Source organism: Podarcis pityusensis, assembly GCF_964106645.2.
Source record: "Podarcis pityusensis genome assembly, chromosome: 11".
Taxonomy (NCBI): domain Eukaryota; kingdom Metazoa; phylum Chordata; class Lepidosauria; order Squamata; family Lacertidae; genus Podarcis; species Podarcis pityusensis.
Window position 1 is genome coordinate 33,886,830 of NC_138036.1, and position 14,296 is coordinate 33,901,125.

The 14,296-nt window shown below is 40.1% G+C and overlaps 1 protein-coding gene across 15 annotated transcripts in view; it reads right to left on the reverse strand.

Annotated features, from left to right (window-relative positions):
* The window catches only part of MEF2C (myocyte enhancer factor 2C), a 174,509-nt gene that overhangs the window by 31,200 nt on the left and 129,013 nt on the right, over window positions 1-14,296 (reverse strand). For all 15 annotated transcript variants that reach the window (XM_080972853.1, XM_080972852.1, XM_080972861.1 and 12 more), the window contains 2 exons: window positions 7,868-8,054; window positions 5,375-5,422 (listed from right to left, as the gene is read on the reverse strand). In XM_080972853.1, coding sequence (XP_080828979.1) covers window positions 5,375-5,422; window positions 7,868-8,054 — 235 coding nt within the window. The remainder of the gene's footprint in view (window positions 1-5,374; window positions 5,423-7,867; window positions 8,055-14,296) is intronic.

Genomic DNA, 14,296 nt, shown 5'->3' on the forward strand with positions numbered 1-14,296 from the left:
GTAAATGAGGGGCCAACTGCAGACTGGTGTGAAATGGTGGCTGTATTCTGCAGTAAGTTCACAACATAATGACAAAGCATTGGGTGGATTTATTTTGTTTTATTAGTTGGTTGCGATGCTTGCCCAATGCAATCAGATTACTGCTGCCAGAAGGCAATAATAGTGCAACAAACGCAGACAAAAATATACCAGAACATTTGTGGTATAAAAAATTGAGGGCAACGTGGGGTTGGTACTTATTTTGCCAATATGTGTTGACTCTGGCATCCATCGTGTTTGGAGATGCTGTATTTGCGAAAGCTTTTTGAGATGGTTGCATTTTTGATCGTATCCTTGCAGCTAGTGTTTACATTTTGGCTGCAACCCTACACTCACTTACCTGCCAGCTAAGCCCCACTGAACTCAAGTGAGCTTATCTTCCAGGAGACATGTACAGGGTTGCAATGACATTCACATTATTCTGTGCAACATCCCAGTGACCAGGGCATATCTAAAAGCCACTAAAGCACCATCTGGAGGCAAATAATCACGTTCTGTACAGCATGTAGCACACTGTCAGAGCTAAAGGAATGTGGAATGCTACTAATAAAGTTAGGTTGCCTACCAGTGGCACATGTGTATGTGTGTGCGCATGTTTGCTTAGATTGGCATTGCCAAGGCACAAAGGGGAACTAGGTGTACATAGCATTGATGTTTATGAGTTTTGGGTGCCTCGTGTTATTTTAGGATTCGCTCAGCATCTCACTACTACTTGCTTCATACTGTGCCTGTTTGGTATAAGCTTATTTGGGCATATTGCCTTCTTTTTTTCATTTTGCAAATCATTCCTTTAAGTTATGTTATTTTGAAAACATGCCCAGAATTCTTCCGGCCTAGAGACCCATAAATTATAAATAGCTATTACCTTCATTTGTATTTAGTTTGAAATGCTAGCAGAAATGTATAATAAATTGATACCCGGCCAACGTGTGACCAAAAGCAGCAAAATGAGTAGTGTAATGCTAACAAGATATAATCTAGCTAAGAGGCCCAATGCTTAAAGCTGGCCAAGTCTGACAATCACTGTCATGTTGAGCTTACAATTCCGAGAGGAAGCTTTTATACTGCATCTGTTGCTGCCAGGCACTTCCTGCCTATCACTTCACTTCACATATGTGGTAAAGGTGATGGACTTTCAAGGAGTAGGTGGCCAGGGGAGCATTTTGAATACCTGCTGCCTTGTTGAAAATATCTGATTTGTTTAATTTAGAGGAAGTCTTCTCTAGTTAGCTTAATGTTTGCCTTTGCCTTCTCTCTCTCTCTCTCTCTCTCTCTCTCTCTCTCTCTCTCTCTCTCTCTGATTTTTAAGGCTTTCTTCCTGGCAGATTTTTGTGGTTACTTCCTATGTAAGGGCAGGTGTAGAATGCAATTCTACGAGATGCAGTTTGCAGAACACAAAGATCATTTATGGGACATTTTGTACTTTAGTTTCTAAAAACTTATTTGAAAAATAAAGAATGCACCAGAGAAACACACAGAGACACAGACACACGTATCCATACTTACTAAACATGAAGATTACCCTTTCATTTCATAGCTGGAAATGGGAAGGGGTCATCAGCTTCCATGAAGAGGGTTACGGCAACTTAACACTATAGTAACCCTCAAGGAGCCAAAAGCCCATTAACTTGGCAAAAAGCCCTTCTGCAGCTAGAGTGTTAGGGACAATTATCACCTATCTCCTCCTCCATGGGAATGTTGCAACACATAGCCAGTACAGGGCTTGCAGCATCTAAGCTTTAGATTCTAAGATGTTTGCATGGTGCTGGTGGTGAGCCCTACAGCACTGTGTAACAGGAGAATGCAACTACTCACCTTTATTTGGGAGTAAGTGAGACTTGCTACAGGAGAGTTGCTCGCACCGGCTTTGTTCCTCCTCAGGCTTTTTAGGTCAGCACAGGATGGTAGCTTAGCCAAGGTTTGGCTACAGACCACGAGTAAGGAGAGACCTTAACCACAATCCTGTGCTTGGACAACACACTAAACCAAACCTTGATTAGCTGCTGCTCTGTGCTTACCTAGAAAGTCCCAGAAGGAGCAAAGCAGCCACAGCCTCCTCCTTAGGAGCTAGAAAGTTTGCACTAAGCTATGGTTTAGCTTAGCATGATGTGAAAATTGTTATGTACTGAAGTTCTCACCCTGGGCCAGCAGGGGGATACTGTAGATAGTTCAGGTCCACATATGCAAATAAGGGATCGAAAGTGACGTTCAGTGATTGGATAGTTACAGAAAATGGTTACTGTTGCGTTCTAGTGGAGCTCTATATAAGCAGGCTGGCTGAACCCTTCAGTTCAGTTCTGTTCCAGCTTACAAATAAAGAGCTGCTTTGGAGAAATCGCTGTGTCGTCTGCTATGTCTACCCACTATTCAACAAAAATGATGGCATTGCCATCTCCACTGCCAGACATCTAGTGGGCCAAATGTCAGACAAAGTAGTAGCAACTCCTCGTGGTAAATTATGGTAAATTAAGTTGAGGACTGCCATTTTAAAATGTACACTAGTGCAAAAGGGAGGCAGGAGGCAGTCAGATAATATTCTGTTCAACATGACAAATATGAGAACAGTTAGATAAAACATGTTCAATTAGATAAAAGGTCGGTCATAGTGCAAGTTGTAGTATTACTTTAGAGTAGTAGAAATTAATATAGTCTCAGTTCCCTGAACTGTGTGAGTTGGTACAAATGACGTTAATGGGATCAGGATAGCCTCTGTAGAGCCAATAACACATTTGCAATGGGAACACGCACAATACATTTACAAAATGTGTTATTCATTTGATATGTTGAGTTTCCCCCTGAGATTTAATACTAATATTCTGTTATTAAGAAAATTATAGGCCAGGTAATAGTCAGAGTTAAAAACCCATTTCAATACTTGATATATACTTCTTAACCTATTGTCCAAATTTGAAAAGGATTATGTCTCATTTTAATGTGTGTGCCCCTTTGAAAACAAAGCAAACTAATATTTTAAATTTTATAGCTTAATTGCCAGTTGTTTTTTCTCTTAGTTGAGTGTTAAGATGAAGAATGTAACTATAGGATTGTTTTAAAACATGATGGCTTAAGGTCAAAGAGTTCTTATTCTTTCCTTTCAATCACAAGTTTCTTGTTTCAAAGAAAGTTGCCAAACCCGTGGCTTTATTTATAGCTTAGCAACACTACTAAATAGGAAGTCCACTCTCATTTTGTTGGCAGTTGTGATGGTCACATGGCATAAGCTACCCAACTGGAGAAAAGTTTTGAACAAATGTACTCTAGCAAACCTGAGATAACCTTGGTTTTAGTTAAAAATACCACTACTGGTATTTAATTGCTTGGGATAATAAAAAAGTAGTCACTATTTCCAGGCTATATTTATGTCTTGGGTAGGTTCCCAAGGTAAAGTTGTGGATGATTTCACGATTATTATACCAAACGTTCCAAACCAACAAAAGAGCAGCCTTTTGAAAACATGGGTATATCTAACCTAAGTAGGTTTCCCCCCCCGTTTCCCATCTTCGCATTATGGTGTAATTTGTTAAAGTAATGCAGGAACTGATGCCCTTATGTTAGCAATCAAAAGTTGCTTCTTTTTATAATTACAGTAGTAAAACTCAAAAACAACTACATTCTTCTTCCTTTGTTGCAAACTGGCTATTTTTAGGTGCAACAGGAAAAATGCAAATGCATGAACTTCTAATTTGACAAAGACTGTATACCCTGGCAAATTGATCCATAAGATCACCCTATCAGCTTCTAAGATGGCAATGGCGACGTACACATGGGCCTCTGTTCCTCAAGAAAAAATGGTCAACAAAGAACTTTTGATATTTAAGAGGGAGAGGGGACTCTCCAAAATAGAACCATTGTTGAATGATGCCACTGTGGCAGACGTTTCAACCTCGTAATGACCTCTCCTCTTCCTTTCTGCCCTACAGCAAATGACTCTTCTTACTGCTCCAAATTTAAGACATGAAGAATGCACATCTGCAATAAGGTCTAAACACAAAAGGAACCAGGATTCTGGGCACAATCACACTTTTTATCTGTTCATACAAACACTACTCTTCCACAGGAAGGAGCCATCAGGACTTTTAATTTTTTTAAAATCAAATTCTCCAGTCAATAATATATTTTACACTTTTAAAATAGAATTTCTCTCATTTTCTAGTTGTCAAGAGAAGTCTCTCCCACCAACTGTCTTTCAAGTCAACTAAACTGGTGATATTTAAACCAACTCTGTATGTAGTGAAATCTCCATTTCAATTCATGAAAGTTACCCTCTCCCAAAGACCAAAAAATTATTCTTGTCACTTTCCTATGAGCAAGGGGGGGGGGGAGACTGCTATGCTTTAACAAACCAGTAGAGGACACTCATTAGTAGGTCAATCAAGTTCCATTCCTATCTTATTACTCTGCAGTTTTTAAGTTTCTCTAACATAAAAGGTCAAGAATCCTAGTACATGCTTCAGACAGATATCACCAACATGAAACAGAACTTGGTTAACAGAATCAAGAAAAGTGGGGGAAACTAACAATGGAGATTATCGTGCTTTCTACACTCTCTATACTTAAGTGACTGTAGAAACAAACTTGTTTTAAAAACAGCACACACACACACACAGCAGTAAAAAGCATAAAATCAACAATAAATTGCATTCATAAAAAGCATCACAAATTCTGCAGCCACAAACTGCATAATGTTGATGCGATGTCAAAATTTCTATGCTATTTCAGAGGTTTTAATGCTTCCATATCCAATGAGACATCACCAGCCTCCATGGCTTTTAAAAGCTGAAACACGGGAGCGATTAGTGCAGAATCTAAGTATTCACTTGGATAAAATGTTGAGTTGTTAGGTAACTCAAACTTGCATTCTTTGGACCCAGTTTCACGAGTCACCTTTTAATCAGTGGTGTAAGCACAATCATGATTTCTGCTCTAACGTAGTATGAGAACAATGGAGTAGGCCCAAGAACCATTCCTGAATCACCCCCCTTTTCTTTCCCACCACACACTGGTATGTGACAGCTTCAGTGAGGGATTTGTGAAAGGGTCCTCTGATTACCGTAGGTGACGCCTGATGGGAACTCTTGGTAACGAGAGTCTCTGTGACAGTACATTAGAAGTCTTTAAAAACAACAGCAACAGGAAGTCTTTAAATGCACGGAAATTGGGAAGTTTAATATCGAGAAGGCTCTTGGGAGTAGGATTTTCAGAAGTATCCAGGGTTAACCTAATTCTGATCCTAATGAAATTATATAGAGTTATTTTAAGACCGGCTTCATGCTAGCTCTCTGTTGTGGAGTCTGCAACCATTTTAAAAGGGGACATAAAACACTCCTCTGTTTACCTGCACTGGTGCCTGCACCGGTTGTGAGGTCCCCACCCATCAGGCCACCTAGGAGAAGACAAATAAAATAGTCAAATGGAGAGAGGAGCTGAAATAAACCACAAAGGTCAAACAGAAATTACAGCCTGCTCCTCAAAGCAATGCAAACCCTAGCAGAGTTCCTACCACTTATAAAGATCAGGCTGCTTGAGCCATGCTGACTTCTATCTACATACGTGTAAGCAGATCCATTTCCTCTCGAACTGCACAGACATTCTGTCAATAATAATAGTAATAATACCCTGAGCAAGTGATGGTTTATATTTCATATTTGCTTAAACTTTAGCATCATCTTGACAGCAAGAGTAAAATGGAGTTTGTTGCTTCTGTTGCCTGATGATAAACCCATTTACTTGAGAATAAGTAGTATTTTGTTACAGAAAAGGGTGCTGTTAAAAATAATGGCAAAAACAGGTGCCCAAATTAGTATTTTTACTTTCAAAATAACATGTGCATCCATAACTGTGTTTAGGTCTGGGCAGCCACCCCCGATAACTCCAAAATGTTTTTGTTTTTTTTTAAATAAGAAGCAAGAAATTATGCTGCAGTGAGCAGCATCAGGCTTAGCAAGGCTCAGCAGGCCCACAGCAGCCCTGGTGCCAATGTGAGGCTGGTTCGCTGCTGCTTCATAATCTACATGCCACTCACAACTTTTCCAGTCTAGCAAATTAACACTCAGGTGGTGCAAATGCAGTGAAAATGTCAAGCAACCAGCAATTATACATGTGAGATGGCTCTTTACAATGCCATGGCATACCTAAGGTGATGTCTTCAGCCTTGGAACCCTGAGCACCCACAAGAGTACAAGGGACAACCTGTTGCAGGACTGCTCAGTGCTAGGAAACCTCCCTGCCCAGTGACTATAGAAAATCCCAGCTTCATTCCCTCATAGAGTTACATAATCTTAGAGCTGGAAGGGACACAAGGGTCATCTAGTCCAACACCCTGAAATGCAAGACATTTCAATATTTTGTTTTTGTTCTGCCTTTTTAAAAAGCATATCAGGTACCAGGGATGGGAAAGGCTTTGGCCTGAAACCTTGGAGAACTGCTGCCTATCAAATTGACAGTGCTGAGTTAGATGGGCAGCTTCCTTTGCTCATGTTTCCCAGTCCCACAAAATGCACAGTTATGACACTTTAGGATGCCAGCTGCACATTAGGGTTAGGATCCAAACAGCTCTTTAGGGGACTCAAGTGTTTTGCATGTGTACTGTGAATTCGCATTACACCCCCTAATGGCATAATCAGACTCCTGCATGACCGGAGTGCATGACATCAGGAACAACAGGGAGCAAATCCTGTGTTGTCAAAGTCTTACAAAGACATACTGGAAGTACTTCCCTTAACACCTTTCCAACAAATGGTGGTGTATTTTTGCATGACATTCTTGGTATTTTCGCAAGCATCAATGGCTTGTTTTTTCTACTACCTTCCTTACGGTGGAGACCTTGCTTGACTTTCCTGAGGTCAACACGCTTAAGGCTGACTCTGCTTCAATCAGACAGAGTGAAGGATCCTAATCCTTATTTATCCTACTTACAGGTGATCCTACACCTGGGTGGATGGCAACGTCTTGCTTGTACAGTGAGACAAACAAGCCAGGAGTTCAAACAATACATCACCATCAGTGAGATTCTAATGACCTGACACATTATCACAAAGGCTGCTTTTAGCCTCTTAACTGTGGAGTCAAATGACCTATTTTGCCAGCAAGGATTAACCTCTCCCGCTACTTCCAACTCATTTCCCAGTTTTTTCTTCTATGAAAGAAGATGTGTAGCTTTTTAATGACATGACGACAAATGGGCCTAGATTCAGAGCCTACTTTTTGAAACAGTCTTTAATAGGACAACAGTAGGGTAAAAAAGATTTATTGTCAGAAGCCTATAGGCACTTTCTAAAGAGAACCATTTTACTTCATGTTCGTGAACAAGTTACCACATGAATATTCATTCGTTTAGTTGGGTGTCACACAAACATTCCCAGTAGCTTGAGTCCATTAATTCTCTTCATATTAAAAACATTGTCTTCTTTATATTAATTATCTTTAATTTCACAAAGAATTTAGCTCTTTTTAGAATTTAACTTTACTTCTTTTTAAATGAAAATTCTGAGAAATGATCTCAGTACTGTCTATACCAGGGTTTCCCAAACTTGGGTCTCCAGCTGTTTTTGGACTACAGTTCCCATCATCTCTGACCACTGGTTCTGCTAGCAAGGGATGATGGGAGTTGTAGTCCACAAACAACTGAAGACCCAAGTTTAGGAAAACCTGGTGCACTCCACCTGGCAGCAATTCTTCAGGATTTCAGACACGAGTCTCTCTTCGTCCAACCTGGAGATGGCAGGGATTGAACCTGGGCTATTCCGAAAGCAAAGCAGATACTCTACCACTAAGCTACAGCCCTTTTCCAAACTTAAAAGTGAAGAAATAGGATTGGGTAGCGCCTTACCTGTGTTTCCTGCACTCGGTGGCCGGTGTGTCACACCAGGAGACATGCTATTCCGCTGTAAGGAAGGGTGGGCCAGAGGCAACAGGTTGGGGTTACCCAATGAGCTTACAGGGTTGCTGTATACCAAGCTGTTGTGATTGGACACTGGGATAGAAACTGGCATCTCAAAGTTAGGTGGTGGAACAGCCTGTACAAGAGGAAGGGGGGAGGAGGAGGAAACAAAAGACAAGAATAGTAAGGAGGCACAACAGTCTCAGAGAACACTTATGCTACATTTAGTGCAAATATGTTGTAACCACTGGTTAAAAGAACACAGAAAAGAGTCAGGAACATGAAATGTCACTACCAGCAAGCTTTTAACCTCTGAGGCAGCAATCCTGTACGACTAACTCATGAGCATGTTCCGTTGAACACAGTGGGACTTACTCTGAGTAAACCCGCACAGCATTGAACTTTGAGGAAAGCCTTTTTAAAATGCTTAATGGATCGTGAATTAATATTTATTTTCTCCCCAAACACCCATCTCCTATTTCTACATTTCCTCTGTATTGAAAGACTGGAGAGGTCTTTCCTCTCACAGTTCTCTTTAAAAGAAAACCCTGTTTCATTAAGTTTCAATTTTTAGCTTTCTTCCATTCACTGAAATTGTAATTGCTTACTTGCGGCATCTTAATATGGTGTCATAGAAGAATGTAGATGAAAGACACTTGATTACGATGACTTCACTTTACAGAGAAATATTAGAAGGGTGAGGAATGCAAAAGGGAAGCTTTTTGCTTCAGTCTCAAGAATCTTAGAAGCTTGGGATTATGATCAGCTTTGTGAAAGGGACAAGTATATTGTATTCTTTCTTCTTCTTTTTGCAAAATGTACTCACTTTGCTTGATCTCCATGAATGTATCAGGACAAATACAGATTTTAAAAAACAAAGTAACACTCATGGAGACAATGGGTTGTATCCAACTAAATTCTAGGTCCATTGAAATTACTGGCCTCAATTTAGTCATGTTCATTAATTTCAGTGGGTCTAGAACTAACATTGCCTGCAACCCATATATGTGAAAAAACCAACACATTGGCAGTGGACCTCTGCTCACAGAAAGCTGTTTTTGGAGGAAGAGGTGGAGAGGAGGCAGTATTTTTTGTCTGTTCTCCCCACCCCACAAATATGATCCAAAGGGTTGGACAATCTTTGACAGTGGAGGTAGTGGTGGCTGCTGTAGGGGAAAAGAAAAATGACAAAAATCAACTTCCCCATCCTACCCGTGGAGGCATCTATTGGACCAAAACTCTTCAGTGAATAGGATAGAGGTGAATTCTTCCTCTGGGAAGAATTGAATCTGTGATGTCACAGAGCTGAAAGTGTTTGACCCTGGAGAAATTTGTTCATTTAAAAAGAACATAGTGGTGAGTCCAGAGCTGTAATACAGGGCTAGGAATACACTTTCCCCCTGCAAGATAGGATAATGATACTGAAACTATCTTAAGGGATTATTGCAAGGATGATGACGATTATCATGGTTTTGTTATGGATTCTCCACAAAACCTACAAAGGTAGGCACTAGGTCCCATTCCTGCTCTCATTTATTGGGGAAATATACCAAGTCAGAAATGACAATCTATGCTAGAGCTTGAAGTACACTCAGCACTTACTGTTTGTGTATCTGAAGAAGTGTGCATGCACACGAAAGCTTATACCAAGAACTAACTTAGTTGGTCTTTAAGGTGCTACAGGAAGGAATTTTTTTATTTTGTTTATTTTAAGTTATGTTTTCCCAGTGGAGTTCTACCATAGCTTTAAAATATACTTTTTTTATATATGCACAAAGCATTTCATGCTTAATGCAGAAGTTGAAAATTATTAGTAATAATAAATCACATCCAAAGATAGAACCAGCATAAAACAACAACAACAACAACTTCAGTTGGGATTGGTATGTGCAGACTTTCAAGTTATAAAGAAATCTTTGTCAGGCTGAATGGAAATACATTAAAAGTGTCAAAACAGCATTACTTTATAAGCTGGTTCATATGCTTTGTTTTTGAGCATTCCACAGCAATAACTATGGAAGGCACAATATGGCCTGTACTATGGAAGTTGCATGATTAGACCGACCTGTATCAAGCCTAGCTGTTGTCATTTCATTGGGTCTAAAGCAGCCTTTCCCAAAATTTGGCAATTTTGATGGTATTTTTCAATTTATATGGAAACTACTTGGAAGCAGTGTGACCAACACTGCTGCAACTGATGCATGGCTGGTGTGTAGAGCAACTTTCACAGGTACATACTGAATAAGGCCCATGATGAGCAATATATGTTTACTCAGTCTCAGATCAATTTTGAAATTTTAATTCTAAAAAGATGTGCTGAAAAGACAAATACTTACCTAGATTTAATCTACACTGATGCCATTTTTTTTAAAAAGTGTGACTACTTTTTCTCCCTCGTTTTCTCCCGTTTATTTTAGGAGTGAAATTGGCTTTACCAGCTGGTAAGCCTGCTCCATTCAGCTGGTATAGTCCATTTCTCCTTTCTATTTACTTTGGTGTGACTTGGGGAAAAGGAAAATCTTTAGGAAAGAGGAAAATGGAATGGAAGGGGTCTACCCCTCCTCCTCCCCCCACAACATCCAGAACTTCACCCCTCCCTTATTGCAGTCATAGAGTTATCAGGCAGTAAGAAAGAAGTTATTCCTCTTGTCCTTCATAAGGTATAATCATTTTGCAAGTTGAATACACATCTGCTTGTGAAAAAAGGAACTTTTGGAGATGAAACTCTCCAGGGAACATTCCCTATCAGTGGAATCTAAGATACCAAAGCCCACAGAGCAGTAGCTGTAAAAAACAATGTACATCACTTACTGGTAATGTTATTATCATTGAGGAAAACAGTTTCTCTCAGAAACTGTTTCCATGTGCATTCATAGGAAGCAACCTAATAAACTTGACTCTGTCTTAGCCAGGAGCTACCAAAACAGCAGAGGTCAATAGGGGGATATAGATAGTTGACCCCTAGGTTTGGGTAGCCAACCTGGGTGTTCTCCAGATGGTGCTGAATTATACCCCCAATCAGACTTGTTAAATACAAGTCATTATTAATATTACTACTAGTAGCATTACAATACCAGTCTGGAGAATTGCAATAGCTCTTTAGGGAGCTGATGGTGATTTGAAAGGCGATTCTCATGTTCTCTGTTATCAAACAAATTTTGCAGGGTTTTTTTTAAGAAACAATACCAAATCTTGCAAGACCCATTTCACAGAGATGGAAGTGGGGCGAGCCTTGACTCTCAGGCTGCTTTCGACACACTGAAAAAACTAACTCTTGTGCCTCTAACCTCAAAAGGACAGTTCAAAAAATTGCAATTCACTTGTGCTTCCTCTGCTGCTGCCCTTTTAGAATGTCTGAAGCCAATCTAAAAATAGGGAGAGTCATTGCTGTGTCGCAAAACCCTGGCATGAAATTTCTTCTAACCCAAAATGAAAAATAAAAATCTCTTCTGCTTCCACACTTAACCTGTCTCATGAGGGTCGGGGAGAAGAGCCTGTTTTTCAACACATACACCGCAGCAATGGAAGACGCATGAGTTATGATGAAGGCTTAGTTTCTTAGGAAACGTATGTACCATGTAATTTAAAATATCATACAATTATGTATCCAAGTATAGAAACACAATGGATGAAATTCACCCTTTACAGCTCAAAGCCCAAATGCTGGGATGATGCGACAGGAACTTCTTGGAATTTGTGAGCTGCGAATAGAGTCTAATCCCTCTTCACTTAAAAACAAAAATAAAAAGGGCAAATAGGCTGAAATTGCAACCCAAGTCAACAGCTCTTCTCTTACACAACAGAGCGACGATTTCAGTCTTTCTGGGTGATTCATTTGCAATCAAAGAGCAACCTCAAATTCAAAAAAGCCTAGAAGTGAGTTGCCTGTGTGTAGTTTATTGCTGCTCAAAGCCTCCAATAGCAACTTCTTGTTTTTATTTATTTCATTTCTATCCCGCCTGTCTTCTATGAGCAAACTCAAGGTTGCATGCATTGGGTTCCCAGGAAACCATCTCCCATCCAGGCACTGAAGGCTCACACCTGATTAGCTTCCACAAAGGCACTGCCTTTGTGTCTTTGGGCCTTGGGATTTTACAGTTTGCCATTACGTAGTAGAAACCAGAGATTTTGGACAGTAAATAGTACACAATACAAAGCAGTCTCAGATCATCCCTGCTCCCCTGAAATCAAGACCATAGACACGAAATGGCAAGCTGTTTTTTAAAAAATAATTATTTTGAATTTCATACCTGCCAAGACCCAAACAGGCACATGTAAGTGTCTACAAAATGAACCTATGTCAAAGTGGATGCAATAATTCCATTTCCAAGTCGCTTTAGTGAACAGGCTAGCGTGAAGCCATTTGACCTGGCAGGGTGCTAAGAGATTTGGAGAACCACACACATGGCCGTCTGCCCACATCCTTTCCTTTCTGTAGGATCAGCAGGGTTTGTGTAGTCTTTCATCATGGTCACGTATCAAAGTGAATTTGAGGGGAATGATTGGTTTACCATGCATGTAGGGAAAATGTACAACTGTGTTCCTTTGCAACTCCAGTTTATTTCAGCTGGGCTTGCTTACACTTAAGACAAAGGTGGATTGTTCCCTACAGCTTTTAAATGTTCAAGCTCTATGCTAGGGCAGAGTGAAGTGGCAAGAATTGGGAGGATATAAAAAGCATTTCTGGATATGGCTAGGGAATGATACACACAGGTAAAATGAGCTTATAGAAAAGGAGGCAGACAGACAACTGGAAAAGGTGTGGATGACCTAGTCATTACGTTACAATAAAGAGAAAAGCAGCTTGTCCATGAATACCCGTCATTCTAAAAGCCGGGCTTGCAGTACTTTTCTATTTATGGATAATACATATGCAAACAAGTTATCATAAAATAACACCAATTTGCCTAAGAATCATAGAGTAAAGCAGCTGGTTCTCAACTGCACTTCATTTGAACAAGCAGTTTTGTATCTGTCTTGAGGCCAGTTAAGTCAATGGAAAACTCTTGTTTCAATGATCTTGTGCTATATGAAAACATATGTAGAACCTCAGAAACCCTTCGGCCAATCTTGGGTTGCCTGCCATGAACATCCTTTTAATTGTTCCCATAATACTTTCTTTTTCATTACAATAGGGCTTGTGCAGAGTTTCCCAGTGGAATGTGTCCGTTATGCTACGCTATCTGTCTTCTTTGCCAGAATTACCAGTGACTGCTGCCATGTTCAATTTGCATCCATCTCAAAAATCACATATTTGTAAGGGGATCTATTTGGTATTTCCGAACCACTCAAACACTGGCAATTTGGAAAAAGAGCACCTGAAATGCTTTGCAGCCATTGACTCCAATGTAGTGCAGTGCTGAAATGGTCTTGCTTTCTAATTTCAACCTGTCACGACCTTAAAAATATATTATGGTAAAGTGACCTTCATAGCTGCATTTCCTTATAAGCTTTCAGAATCTTTTGCAGCCCAAATAAATGTATAATTGCTATCAGATGTTTTGGCTGATGTGCACATGAATCCTTTCTAGACTATCAAAATAGCATTTCATAACCCCTATTCCCTGGGAAATACATTTCTGGCCTTGTTTTTCTTTCCTTATAAGCCCAGAAAAATGGCTAAACAGGTATCATATTTTCCCCCTACAAATCATTTCAGAGTCCTGATTACCTTGTTAATTTCCTTTCTCATTGTTGAAAGCTGTCAGGCCAAACTGAGTGATGAACTCAGGCCCTGTCTGCAATACTGGTGATGGTGGCAGAGGCAGAGTGCATAGGACTGATGCAGCTTGGAAAGACCTGGTGCTCCTGTGATCAGATGGACACCTCAATTCATGACTGCACCCATATGTATTTTGGAAGCTGTCCTAAACTGAGTCATATCACTGGTCTATCTATTGTCTACTCTGACTACAGGCAGTTCTCCAGTATATCAAGCACAGATACTAGCATAGCTACATGATCAAACATGGGACCTTTCACAAGCAAAGGATAGGCCCTCCCTGCAATGGTGAAGGCCATTGCAAGTGCAGATGGTAAAGTGCATGTGAAACACAACTGAACTACTGCTAACATACACTTAACCTTAGGATCTAGGTACAGTATTTCAGTTCTCCAATTGCATTTTGTACTAAGGCATGGACACTGATCTTGTCAAGCATGTACTGTTTTTTAATTATTGGAAGCAGATACTCAATCCTTTCCTTCTTCCTGCTTCTGAATAGTTTAACAGGCCGTAAGAGACTCCTCTACACGTTATGAGAGTGTCATGGATTTTCAGCTTGGGCATCCTTTCTAGAGTACAGAATGTAAATTGAGAACCAGCCCTTAGAGCTGCCTGATGTGAACCTGCTACTTTAGATACACAGCCACTTCTCT